Source organism: Pollachius pollachius (genome assembly GCF_949987615.1).
Source record: "Pollachius pollachius genome assembly, chromosome: 2".
Classification (NCBI taxonomy): domain Eukaryota; kingdom Metazoa; phylum Chordata; class Actinopteri; order Gadiformes; family Gadidae; genus Pollachius; species Pollachius pollachius.
Window position 1 is genome coordinate 44664187 of NC_136935.1, and position 14026 is coordinate 44678212.

The 14026-nt window shown below is 43.5% G+C and overlaps 2 protein-coding genes across 9 annotated transcripts; one reads left to right on the top strand and one right to left on the bottom strand.

Annotated features, from left to right (window-relative positions):
- Positions 1–662: 662 nt before the first annotated feature.
- On the bottom strand, positions 663–3808 carry pgap4 (post-GPI attachment to proteins GalNAc transferase 4). 8 transcript variants are annotated; one of them, XM_079759110.1, is made up of 3 exons: positions 3582–3808; positions 3243–3265; positions 663–2416 (listed from the first exon to the last, which is right to left on the bottom strand). In XM_079759110.1, the coding sequence occupies exon 3, from the start codon at positions 2350–2352 to the stop codon at positions 1150–1152; it is 1203 nt and encodes a 400-aa protein (XP_079615236.1). In that variant the 5' UTR covers positions 2353–2416; positions 3243–3265; positions 3582–3808; the 3' UTR covers positions 663–1149. The 8 variants fall into 8 exon arrangements, with proteins under 8 accessions (XP_079615236.1, XP_079615234.1, XP_079615235.1 ...); XM_079759108.1 differs by having other exon boundaries at positions 3209–3265; XM_079759109.1 differs by having other exon boundaries at positions 3192–3265.
- Positions 3809–7911: 4103 nt separating this feature from the next.
- LOC307071744 (myelin and lymphocyte protein-like) lies at positions 7912–11063 on the top strand. The gene is made up of 4 exons (XM_079730817.1): positions 7912–8049; positions 8938–9105; positions 9515–9640; positions 10351–11063. Exons 1-4 carry the CDS (start codon positions 7960–7962, stop codon positions 10423–10425), a joined length of 459 nt encoding a protein of 152 aa, XP_079586943.1. The 5' UTR covers positions 7912–7959; the 3' UTR covers positions 10426–11063.
- The last annotated feature ends 2963 nt before the right edge of the window (positions 11064–14026 follow it).

Here is a 14026-nt window from a genome sequence, read left to right on the forward strand (position 1 = left end):
TAGTGTTCAAACTCTACTGGTCCAGTGTTAAAAGTCACTGTGTTCAAACTCTACTGGTCCAGTGTTAAAAGTCACTGTGTTCAAACTCTACAGGTCCGGTGTTAAAAACTCAATGTGTACAAACTCTACAGGTCTGGTGTTAAAAACCATAGACTGTTGTGTTTCAACTCAGTCGAGTGTTAAAACTCACTGTCTAGTGTTAAAATGCACTGACTAGTGTTACAACTCAGTCTAGTGTTAAACTCTACCGTATGGCGTTGAAACTCACTGTCTAGTGTTAAAACTCAGTCTAGTGTTGCAACTTCGTGTCTAGTGTTAAAACTCAGTCTAGTTTTCAACCTTAGCGTATGGTGATAAAACTCTACCATCTGGTTCAAAAAACCACTGTCTAATGTTAAGACTACCGTCTAGTGCTTTATGTGTTCAGTTGTGAAAAACTTGAAAACTCAATCTAGTGTTCAGACTCTACTCTAAAGTTGTCACACTAATTCGCAAATGTTAAGACGTTGATAAGTATCCTTCATTGCTTGAAGCCATAAGTGTTGTATAGTACTAAATAACAAATCTTTCTTAATAATTCATTTTAATATTCATTTGTATAAAAATCCCATCTGTTGTAGTTTATTAGAAATCAAACATTAAAAAGGTGGATAACATTTAAATTGTAATTGTATTTATTCAAATAAAATATACCTCAAGACAGCAAAAACCTCTTATTTCAAACTGGAAATATGTTCCTGTATTAAAAAGCTTGATATAAGGCCAAATGATTAACCCATCTAAATATGTTTTCTGTGCTGGAGAAAAAGACAGAACATCACATTTCAAAGCCACATGGTATTGGTTGAGAAACAAGCTATACGGATATAAAGAAAATATATGACTAGTAGCTCATCCATGGTAGAGACCTGAGAATGGGAACATCACCCAAACAGCTCAGGACATACATTCATCCCTTCACAAGGCCAAAAATTATTAACTTCCGCACAAAATTCCAAGACGGAAGCTCGAAATTCTTAGAAGACAGACACATCGTTTGATTGGTTAAGCTTTAAGGCACAGCGAGTTTGATTTTGATATTTGACATTTCTGATGGATTTGAGCTTTAGACGAGAGCAACAGCGAGTACATCTCGAGGGAAGCTTCCTCTCAGAGCAGGCTGGGCCTGACGGGGTTGGGCCTCACCGAGGAGAAGGCCCCGATGTGTGTAATGAGGTTGGGCTCCAGGCTGTGGGCCCTCTCCCCGGGGAAGGAGCGCGCCATGCGGAACAGGACCAGGTCCTTGGCCAGGCCCTTGACGCAGAAGGAGCCGTCCAGATAGCGGGCGGCTCGCAGCGAGGCGTTCCCCGGGTACAGCATGGCCGGGGTGCAGCACTCTGTGGCCGGGGACACAGCGTAGAGCTGGGGCGACGCCCGCCGCAGCTCCAGCAGGTAGTGCCTGCCCACCAGCTCCGCCAGCGCCATGGTGTACACGCTGAAGAACAGCAGGTGTCTGAGCGTGAAGGAGAAGGAGGAGCAATAGGGGAGCACCAGGAGGAGCAACGAGGAGGCCAGGAGGCCCAGGCCCAGCCACTCCAGCAGACGGTATGGCTCTGGGTTCCAGTAGCGCTGCAGTCGCTCCGGGTGGTACAGCTTGACGTAGAGGGTGCCGCTGGAGAAGCTCCGGGACAACAGGTCCTGGATCACAGGGAAGAAGTCTGGCCGCGGCCATGCATCGTCCTCAAGCACCACCACATTCTTAGGCCTGAGCAGCTCCCACCCCTTCTTGAGACAGAACACATAGTCCCTCTTCTCCCTCTCAAATGTGTTCACGTCCTCCCTGCTCATCCTCCTCCTCTCCTCGACAGACCTCCTCACCGTCTGGAACCTTCCCTCCAGTAAGGCCAAGTCCTCGTTCGCCTTGGGATCGCTTTCCACGTCGCACAGCAGGACCTGGGCACAACGCTCCCCCCTGCAGGAGGCCAGAAGACCTGCTAGCTGCTGCATCACCTGCAGGAGGTAGTGGTAGTCCCGCCCCTCCGTACGCCTGGCTGTCACCACGGTAACCAGCAGGTGAGGCTCAAGCTGGGTCCGGACGGCGTGGGCCCCCGTGTCTTTCTGCCAGAAGCTCAGAGCTCCCTGACCGCGGCGGTAGCTTTCCTGCAGGGCGGCCTCGCTGCGGGGCTCCAGGTACCAGGGTCTGAAGAAGTAATAAGAGTAGAGCATCTGCTGGCACAACACCGGCAGCAGCACGCCGAAGGTCAGCACACACAGGAGCAAGGCCTGGGCCGCGGGCCGGGAACGCACACGCAGGAGCAGATCCTTGGCCACTGCTCTGGGCCATCGGCTCCTCAGCTGGCGGGGGCACTCCATCACATGCCTCCACCTGCCCCTGGACACCGGCCGGCGGTCACACGCCCCACCGTTTATTTGGTTTCTGTGGAAATAGAAGATGAAACACGTTGAAAAGTAAATGTAAGAGTACACATTCGTAACACAGCTAATAGTTCGGCTACACCTATTAGCTGTGTTACCAACTTATTAACATTTTAGCCTTATTCTCTAGGTTAAAAACTTAACCATATTAACTTTGTTAATTAACACAGTTAATTGGTTAGTGCCACAGTTAATTTGATGGTAACACAGTTATTATGTTGGCAACACAGTTAAAATTTTGGTTACACAGTTAGTAAGTTGGTTACACAGTTAATATGTTGGTAACACAGTTAATAGGTTCATAACGCAGTTAATTACAAAGTTAATATGTTCATAATAGAGTTTAATATGTCGGTAAAAATTGGAACAGAGTTAACCTTTCAGTTATCTTCAGAACACCAGTTTGGTATTGTAGGCTTTATTATTGTATGTTCTGTCCCTGATTGCATAGTTAAGACAGAAAACAAACCTGCCTTGACATGGAGGGGGGGGGGGGGGGGGGGGCGACACTATCTTCTCACCTGGTGGTCTATCTCACCTGGTAGTCTATCTCACCAGGTAGTCTATCTCACCAGGTAGTCTATCTCACCTGATGGTCTATCTCACCTGGTAGTCTATCTCACCTGGTGGTCTATCTCACCTGGTAGTCTATCTCACCTGGTAGTCTATCTCACCTGATGGTCTCTCTCACTTGGTGGTCTCTCTCACCTGGTAGTCTATCTCACCTGGTAGTCTATCTCACCTGATGGTCTCTCTCTCTTGGTGGTCTCTCTCACCTGGTAGTCTATCTCACCTGGTAGTCTATCTCACTTGGTGGTCTCTCTCACCTGGTGGTCTTTCACAGCAATAGCTATAGAAATAGATAATAGAGATTGACACATAGAATAAACAGATATAGACATAGACCAATAGAATACAGACATTGACTATAGACATAGAGACAATAGACAGGTATAGACATAGAGACTACTGACAAGACATTGTAGACATTGACACTAGAGACTAGACTTTGACACTAGAGACTAGACATTGTAGACAAATACTATAGACGGACATGCCTTTCGACATAGAGACTATGTGGACCGGGTTTAAATCCATTTTATCCTGTGTATGTGCGTAGACGACAGATATATAAGTCGAATGTTTACACTAGTATGAATTCTTACCTTGAAGCGTTAGGCGTCAAACGCAACTCCTCTTTCGCTTCGATAACACTTGAATATTAGCATTGTACAAAAGGAATAGACCCGCCGGGAGAACATTAATATTTACATTGTTACTGATAAATAGACGCGCATGTGAGAGCAATAATATTTACATTGTAACAAAATAATTGACCCACAGTGATTAACTTCCGTATGATTGTAGCTTACGTCTCTTACGGTAGCGCTGCCGCACGCAGCACGTCTTACCGTAATGGCCCCAAAAGCACTTCTGACCAACTCTGGATTTGCCACTAGATGGCAGTACCTCTAAAAACTCTGTTATTCTTCTATTTTTAAGCTTTTAAATCTGATAATTTAGCAAATGCTGTTTATAAGCCGATTCATCAATCAGGCTGGCGGTGAGTTTAACACAAACCCTCCTAACCCTATTCAACCTAGGGTTAGGAGGGTATGTGTTAGTAGGGTACTGGGTAAGTAGTGTATTAGGGTTATGGTTAGTAGGGTTTGGAGGGCTTTTAGTGTCAAGGTTAGTAGGGTATAGGGTTAGTAGGGGTTGGAGGGTTAGAGGGGTTAGCAGGGTTCTCGTAGGTAGGGTTTAAAGGGTAGTAGGGTTAGGGTTAGGAGGGTTGGTGTTAGGAGGATAGGGTTCGTTTTAGTAGGGTAAGGAGGGTTTGTGTTAGAAGGGTAGTTTGGTGAGTAGGGTTAGGGTTAAGACATTAGGACAGATAAGGGCTGTGATTGAGACCACCCTGAACACCAGAAGGTCCTTCAGTGAGATGAAGAGCTGCTGTATGCTGGCAGGTGAGCATCGGTTCTTCTGCTTGTTGGACAGATCTGCAGGATGGGGAGATGGAAGCTCAGCCAACATTTGACCCACCGAAAATGTCTGGCAGGTAGACAAATACAGAAATACATTAAAGAATGTTGAATTTGTGCTGCGTGATTTGAATTGTGCTGCGGGATATTAACTTGCCGATGCTTTGTATTTGTAGTATATTATTTTTCTATATGTAAGAAAGATTTTTTCCTTAACATGAATGTAGTTTGAATAGAGGGTTAAGACAAGTTGAAATAATGGAACGACATTGAGATCATATTTTATCACGCCAATATCTTCTTAATGCATGAGGATAAATGTTAAACGCCTCATACCACTGTTGATATCTTTTAGCATCAGCCACAAATAACTTCAGCAGGTCATCAGACTAGCATGAAACAACCAATAGAAGGGCTATGTCTATCTATGCACGACATCTCAACCAATATCTGCCCTCTTTTGTCCTTTTGAATACGTCTGCAGCAGCCAACAGGAATGCCACCAATGCTTCAGTGCACCATATCTCGATGGAGCGGCGCCAACAGACGTCAGGGAGAGACTCGAGTCTCTACATTGCTTCTACCCTCAATCCATGTTTAGCCAACCACTAACCTGCTTCAATCTTCAGTCAACAACCAACCTCTCATCTTCATTCAACATGAACCTGCTTTCAAATTAACCATTAACCTGCTTCAATCTTCATTCAAAAATGAAACTGCTTTTCACTTTAGTTAACCACTAACCTGCTTCAATCTTCAGTCTACAACCAACCTTTCATCTTCAGTCAACGATGAACCTGCTTTCCACTTGTTTAACCACTAACCTGCTTTCTGCTTTGGGCAACAACTAACGTTGTTTAATATTTAGCCAACAAATAATCAACCTTTCATATTTAGTCACTTACTAAAGATGAAAGGTTCTGGATAAATTGGCTCTGGACAAGAACTTCTGTAACATTTGATATGTATATTACGGTCCGACCTGGACCGGCTTGGGTATTATGGTCTGCCTAGACCGATTGGGGTTAGTAGTGGGGTATTATGGTCTGCCTAGACCGGCTGGGGTATTATGGTCTGTCCTGGACGGCTGGGGTTAGTAGTGGGGTATTATTATCTTGGACCAGCTTGGGTTAGTGGTGAGGTACTAGGGTCTATCCTAGACCGCTTTTGATATTATGGTCTTTCCTGGACAGGCTGGGGTATTGTGGTCTGTCCTGTACCGGCTAAGGTTAGTAGTGGGATAATATGGTCGGTCCTGGACCGGCTGAGGTTAGTAGTTGGGTATTATGGTCGGCCTTGGACCAGCTTTGGTTAGTGGGGAGGTAGGGTCTGTCCTCGACAGGCTGGGATATTATGGTCTGTCCGTGACCGGCTGGGGTGTCGGATAACAGTAGCAGGAAAGCTGATACTTCAGCTCTTATCTGAAGTGTTTCTCTGACACCTTTAAAACTCCATGGAGATTATTACTAGGGGAACAAAACAGGGAAATGAGAACAAAGCCAATATACTGTATCACGTTCTCGTATATTTGTAGGTTTACTATTTATTGCTTTTTAAATATAATTCAAAAACTAATATTCAATAAATACCGGCCCATCCACCCCTTGTGCTCAGCGGAGGAAAAAAAGAGATCCTCCTGTTTGCTGTGATGCAGTAGATAAAGTTAATGAGGGACCATCGTCTACCAGTAGATAACGCTTATGAGTTACCATTGTCTACCAGTAGATAAAAGTTATGAAGGACCATCGTCCACCAGTAGATAAAGCTAAGGACCATCGCCTACCAGTAGATAAAGCTTATGGGTTACCATCGTCTACCAGTAGATAAAGTTTATGACCATAGTCTACCAGTAGATAAGGTTAGGACCATCGCTACCAGTAGATAAACGTTAAGATGGACCATCGTCTACCAGTAGATAAAGGTTAGGCCCATCGTCTACTAGTAGATAAAGTTTAGGACCATCGTCTACCAGTAGATAAACTATGACCATCGCCTACCAGTAGATAAAGATTAGGACCATCGCCTACCAGTAGATAAAGGTTATGAGGTAGCATCGTCTACTAGAAGATAAAGGTTAGGACCATCGTCTACCACTAGATAAGGTTATGAAGGACCATCGTCTTCCAGTAGATAAGGGTTAAGACCATCGTCTACCAGTAGATAAAGGTTATGACCATCGTCTACCTGTAGATAAAGGTTATGACCATCGTCTACCAGTAGATAAAGGTTATGACCATCGTCTACCTGTAGATAAAGTAAAGACCATCGTCTACCAGTAGATAAAGTTATGACCATCGTCTACCAATAGATAAAGGTTATGACAATCGTTTCCCAGTAGATAAAGGTAAGGACCATCGTCTACCAGTAGATAAAGATTAGGACCATCGTCTACCAGTTGATAAAAGTTATGAGGAACCATCATCTACCAGTAGATAAAGATTATGAAGGACTATTGTCTGCCTGTAGATAATAGTTATGAAGGCGCATCGTTTACCAGTAGATATAGCTTATGAGTTACCATTGTTTACCAGTAGATATAGCTTATGAGTTACCATCGTCTACCAGTAGATAAAGGTTAGGATCATCGTCTACGAGTAGATAAGATTGGGCCAATTGTCTACAAGTAAATAAAGGTTATGAAGGACCATCATCGACCAGTAGATAAAGTATGACCATCGTCTACCAGTAGATAAAGTAAGGACCATCGTCCACCAGTAGATAAAGTATGACCATCGCCTACCAGTAGATAAAGGTTATGAGGGACCATTGTCTACCAGTGGATAAAGTAGAGAACCATTGTATACCAGTAGATACAGGATAGGACCATCGTCTACCAGTAGATAAAGTATGGCCATCGTCTACCAGTAGATAAAGTATGACCATCGTCCATCAGTAGATAAAGGTTAGGACCATCGCCTACCAGTAGATAAAGATTAGGACCATCGCCTATCAGTAGATAAAGGTTAGAACCATTGTCTACCAGTAGATGAAGTATGACCATCATCTACCTGTAGATAAAGTGAGGACCATCGTCGACCAGAAGATAAAGGAAAGGATCAATGCTCCCAGTAGATCTAGTTCTATGTTTGCTCGATTTATTCATATATAAATAATATGCTTTTATACAAATATAAATATGCTTGTATAGGAATATAAATATGCTTTTATATACATATTCAATTATATTTCTGAGAGGTTTCCCTTATCCCTTTTTTTGTGGTTGTGATGTTTCTCTCCTGTTGTTGTTGTTGTTGTAGTGTTTGGTTGCAGTGTATGAGTGTAGTGCTTGGTTACAACCTAGCTGCTTGTTGGGTTTGGTCACAGCTTTATTCCGTTCACAGAGGTATTCCTCGAGATAAACATACCTAGGTGGGGTTTGTCCATCGATTACAAATGACCAAACATCTTCTTATTTGACTGTCGACCGTGTCATGGGATTTCCAGTTTTACCTGTTGTCTGGTTGCCCTGAGACAACGGCTGTCGTCCAGCTGCCTCCCTCAGTCGAGGTGTGACGATCGCTCAGCTGAGGTGTCGAGACTGCTCAGGTGTGAAGACGCAGCAATGGCATCCAATGCAGCCCCCTTGGGAACGCTTCCCAGTGGGATCGGAATATTTACCTGCCTTCCCGATATTTTCTATCTCCCAGAACTGGTAGGTTCTATATTCTCTCAGCGTTCATATTAATTATGTTTGCTGTTTTATTGATTCATAATAAGGAGTTGCTCAAAACTAGTTCCTAATCTGTTTGAATACATATTATTGACCAAAAAATATGAATTGTAGGAAGAACGTGTGATTTTATTTATTTATTAAAGCTGTATGGGGAAACTGTGACTAGCATACTAGCAGTCACCACCAACCCTAACCCTTAATCACCACTCCCCAGGATTTTCATAATTATGGGGACTGGTATGTTGATGGTAACCTGTAGAGTAGACTAACTCACCACTGGTACAACAGGACCTCCAGGTAATGTTACCTGTAGACTAACTCACCACTGGTACAACAGGACCTCCAGTTGATGTTACCTATAGACTAACTCACCACTGGTACAACAGGACCTCCAGGTGATGTTACCTGTAGACTAACTCACCACTGGTACAACAGGACCTCCAGGTGATGTTACCTGTAGAGTAGACTAACTCACCACTAGTATAACAGGACCTCCAGGTGATGTTACCTGTAGACTAACTCACCACTGGTACAACAGGACCTCCAGGTGATGTTACCTGTAGAGTAGACTCACTCACTACTAGTACAACAGGACCTCCAGGTGATGTTACCTGTAGAGTAGACTCACTCACCAGTAGTACAACAGGACCTCCAGGTGATGTTACCTGTAGAGTAGACTGCCTCACCACGAGTACAACAGGATCTCCAGTTGATGTTACCTGTATACTTACTCACCACTAGTACAACAGGACCTCCAGGTGATGTTACCTGTAGAGTAGACTCCCCAGCCAGTAACTATTTAAACAGATCCAACTAAGACCAGGGTGTTTATGGTTTAGTGATGGTTCATGTTGTTGTGTCCTGGAGGTGTTTGGAGGCCTTGTCTGGATCCTGGTGGCCTCTTCGCTGGTTGTCCCAGCCAACCCTCAGGGCTGGGTGATGTTCGTCTCCGTTTTCTGCTTCGTCGTGACCTTCCTCTGGATGGTGCTGTTCGCCTGCGGGGCCCATCACAGCAAACCCGGCTGGGCTGCTGCAGTACGGAGCTCTTTAAACCATCATTTAAAACTTTACAACATGTGATCCAACATTTATGACATGGGTGTTTAATCACCAGTGATCCAACATTCATAACATGAGTGTTTATTCACCAGAGCTATCCACATTTATAACATGAGTGTTTATTCACCAGAGTGATCCACATTTATAATATGAGTGTTTGATCTACAGTGATTCAACATTTATAACATGAGTGTTTGATAGCCAGAGAGGGATCCAACATTCATAACATGTGTGTGTGATCACCAGAGAGTGATCCAACATTTATAACATGAGTGTTTGATCACCAGAGAGTGATCCAACATTTATAACATGAGTGTTTAATCACCAACACTCCACCCTGCTGTTTCCTCCTCTGACTTCGTCCTTCTCTTCTCCGTGCTGTCAGGACTTTGTGTACCACGGCATCGCTGCCTTCTTCTACCTCAGTGCCTCTGTTGCACTCGCCAGAGTAACTATAGAGATGAAGGATGGGAGCATTTTTCTGAACTACCAGCTGGATATATCTGCTGTGGTGAGTCACACTAGTAACAGTTAGTTCACTAATAACTATTAACCACCAGCATGATATTTCTACTGTCAGGAGTCACAATAATTGCTTTTGACTGACTATTTACTATTAACGATTAACTATGAACTAATAACAACCAGCTGTATATCTCTGCTGTGGCGAGTTAGACCAATTACTCTTTAGTAATAAATAATAACTAGTAACTTTTTATGAATAACTTATTACTATTATCTACTAGTGGGCTATATCTGCTCTGGTGAGTCACAATAATAAGTATGAACTCTTAACTAATTACTACCAGCTAGAAATATTGGATACTGTATTATTAATAACATGCTGCTGTCCCCTTGGTACTGTAATCACTATACATCCATATGGTTTTAAGGTACAGAGTATGGTAGTAATGTACTGTCTACGTGGTAATGTCTCTTTGGTGTTGTAGTGTTGTAGTAATGTTTTGCCAACATGCTAATGTCCCCTGATTGCTGTAGTATGGCATTGTCAATGTGCTAGTTTATCCTGGGTTATGTAGTTTTGTAGTATTGTGCTCTCAACGTGCTTATTACTGCTGAGCGCTGTAGCATCGTATATCAACGTGCATGTCTTCTTGGTGCTGTAGTACGGTAGTATTGTACTCTCGTACGTGCTAAGGCCTCCTGAGAACTGTAGTATTGTATTAACAATGTGCTGCTGTTTGTCTCCTCATGCTGCAGGTCTTTTCCTACGTGGCCACGCTCCTTTACTTTGTCCACACCATCCTGTCAGCTATACGCTGGAAGTCTTTCTAAGCCTTCCTCCTGTCCAACTCCACCAGAGCCCTACACCCACCGGAACACTCCCTCTACCCCCACCTTATGAATCTGGTTCTAGTGAATCTTGTTCTGGCTAGCCTAATAAATCTGGTTCAAGCTAACTAGCCTAATGATTCTGGTTCTGGCTAGCCTAATGACTAATAATAGCTAGCTATCCTAATATCTATTTATCCCTAGCTAGGCTATTAATTTAGCTAGCTAGCCTTTCAACAATACTTAAATGCGTTCCATCCATCCCTAATGAAGCATACTGGAATGCACGCACGGTAGTCTATCTTCTTTAGATGCAGTCCTATGATATGCTACTACACATACAGTATATACAAAAAAAATAATTAACTATTCAGTTAAAGGTGCTTTTAGTGCAAATACTGAGATTGTTTTTTTATAACTGGGTTAAAGTTTGAAGTTTTCAAAAATGTTCCCACACAGCTTGTTTTCTATTATTGTAAATGTTTGTTTAAAGAGAGATGATCAACTACACCAAATGCAGCAGAGTTCGACCTCTTTGTATTACCTTTGCTGTCTGGTTTTTTTTATATATTTTTACAACAGCTGAGTTCATTGAACATTAAATGTGATTCCCTGATATCTTCTGAGCATGATTTGTTTTTGTGAGCTGCCGTAATTAATAAAATACAACAACATCAGCAACAACCAACAGCATGGTAAATGCAAAAAATAAAATAAAAATGTTTTAAAAGAGGAGCTATATAGCTCAAAGACATCCCCTTTCGGTTTAGCCGTGCAGTACAAGCAGCAGTGCTGCAGTCTAGCTGCGGATGCGTCTCTGATACCATGCAGTCAGCAGGTCTTTCTCACTACCCAGAAGCAGTTTCTTATCTACTCTACTTTCTGTGAGCCTTTCACAGCAGTTCACAGTCCCTGGTGAAACCACGATACATCACACCATATCCCTCTCTCTTCCTCCTCTTTAATCACCATAATACAGACAGCATCTTCCTCCCTCTCTTTTCTTCTAAAATCATGGGAACCAGGTCGCTGTTGGTGCACTTAAATCTAAACTCAGTATAAATAACCCTAATCTATCTGCCTAAACCTTACTCTACCTATATCCTTATTTATCTATACCCTGATACATCTACACTGAACCTTACGCTCTCTATACCCTAATCTATCTATAACTAATCTAATCTATATCCTGATCCATACCTTCATCTATCTACACAGTAATCTATAACCTGATCTATCTACCTTAACCTTAGTCTATGCATACCCTAATCTATGGATACCTTAATCTATCTATGACCTGATTGACCTATACACTAACCTATATCCTAGTCTATCTATCTATACATTAAACAATCTATACCCTCATATATATACCCTCATCTGTCTATACCCTCATCCATATATACTGTCTATAACCTGATCTATCTACCTTAACCTTTGTCTATGTATAACCATCTATTCTATCTATGACCTGATCTATCTATACGCTAATCGAGCTATTCACAAATGTATCATGCCCTTTTCTATCTAAACTCTTACCCAAATCTGTCCATACCCTAATCTATCCATACACTTATCAATGTATACCATAATATTTGTCTGTATGTCTGTCCCAAACCCTAATCTATACCCAAACTGGAATCTATATATCTAATATATATATATATATACCTAAACCTAAAGATTTAAACCCTAACAAAACTAGGCCTGAATATGAACCTAGCTACACCTACATCTAGGAGGACCCAGGACAACCTCTGCCACAAAACCTTTAACGAGTGTCCGGCTCATGCCGCCCCGACAACACCACGGCGACGGCCTCACTGCTATTCTTGTTTCCATGGGAACTAACGCTGAGGATCGTGTTGCAGAGGTCACAGCGATGCTGTTGACGTGTTTTAACATTTAATGAGCAGCTTAGGGGTTCAGCCGGCATCTACTACACTGGGTTTAATTACTAGAACACTGCCCTAGAACCAACTGTAACACTCCCCTCGAACCCACTAGAACACTGCCCTAGAACCCACTAAAACACAGCCGTAGAACCCACTAGAACACTGCCCGAGAACCTGCTAGAACACTGTCCTAGAACCCACTAAAACACAGCCCTAGAACCCACTAGAACCCTGCCCTAGAACCCACTAAAACACAGTCCTAGAACCCACTAGAACACTGTCCTAGAACCCACTAAAACACAGCCCTAGAACTCACTAGTACACTGTCCTAGAACCTGCTAGAACACTGTCCTAGAACCCACTAGAACACTGCCCTAGAACCCACTAGAACACTGTCCTAGAACCCACTAGAACACTGTCCTAGAATCCACTAGAACGCTTTCCTAGAACCCACTAGAACACTGTCCTAGAACCCACTAGAACACTGTCCTAGAATCCACTAGAACACTGCTCTAGAACCCACTAGAACACTGCCCTAGAACCCACTAGAACACTGCCCTAGAACCAACTGAATCTCCCCTACAAGCTGCTAGAACATTGCCCTAGATGCTGCTAGAATACTCCCCTAGAACCCCCCCATATAACCTGCTAGAACAATCCCCTATAACCTTCTAGAACCCTCTCCTAGAACCGGCTAGAACATTCCCCTATAGACTGCTAGAACCATCCCCTATAACCTGCTAGAGCTCTGCCCTAGAACCTACTAGAACCATCCCCTATTACCTGCTAGAGCTCTGCCCTAGAACCCACTAGAACCCTCCCCTATAACCTGCTAGAACACTGCCTTTGTTATGATCTGCTGAGTGGTGGGGGATTTTGAGGGTCGTCTGGTATGGTGTCTGTTTGTTTCGGCTTGTGAGGTGTCACAGCATGTACTCCAGCAGCTCGTCAGGATAGGGTTTAATTCACCTATAGTAGGAGAGGGGGAGGTGCTGAGTTGTGACATTACTCCTGTTGTTCCAATGTGTGTGTGTGTGTGAGTGTGTGCGTGCGTGCATGCGTGCGTGCGTGCGTTTGTGTGTGTGTGTGTGTGTGTGCGTGCGTGCGTGCGTGCTTGCGTGCGTGTGTGTGTGTGTGTGTTCTCCCCTGCTCCTTGTACGGTCGGGGACAGCTCCTGCTAGAGATAAGGGGATGTATTTCCAGACTAGTTCTGTTAAATTTAGAGTCCTTATCAAACAGAGTTCCCCACCTCTCCTTGCACCTCCTCCTCCACCTCCTCCCCCTGCTCCTCTTCCTCCTAGTCCTCCACCTCCACCTCCTCCCCTTCCTCCTGAGAGCAGTTGGGCAGCGCTAGGTCAGTACAGCCTTTTCAGCCCCAGCTGACCAGGAGAACCTATGTATGTACAGTTTTCTTCTAGATACCTTCTAGATACCTTATTACTTAGTACTTCATACCATCTCCTGCATCTCCTCTTCTCTCTGACATCCAGGTAGGCTCCCCTTCTTCGCTTGCTCACGTCAATGTTAACATTTCTCCGAAAGAAGTACAGGCCCCCAAACTAATAGTGTACCGACAAAGACTTTTCTATTTCCACTCTGTACAAATCAATTTGTCTACAATATTATTTTGGGAGTGCTGCAGATTTAGATTTCCAGAGAGCTTTTTTTTCGTCATCGACTATCAACAATTGCCAAATTGTGTTCATAAA

Bases quoted from the DNA above. Each gene is read 5' to 3' on its own strand.
- pgap4 (XM_079759112.1), bottom strand. From the start codon at position 2,352: ATGGAGTGCCCCCGCCAGCTGAGGAGCCGATGGCCCAGAGCAGTGGCC.
- LOC307071744 (XM_079730817.1), top strand. From the start codon at position 7,960: ATGGCATCCAATGCAGCCCCCTTGGGAACGCTTCCCAGTGGGATCGGA. The intron at 9,106-9,514 runs GTACGGAGCTCT...CCGTGCTGTCAG, and splicing joins AACCCGGCTGGGCTGCTGCA to GACTTTGTGTACCACGGCAT. The intron at 9,641-10,350 runs GTGAGTCACACT...CTCATGCTGCAG, and splicing joins AGCTGGATATATCTGCTGTG to GTCTTTTCCTACGTGGCCAC.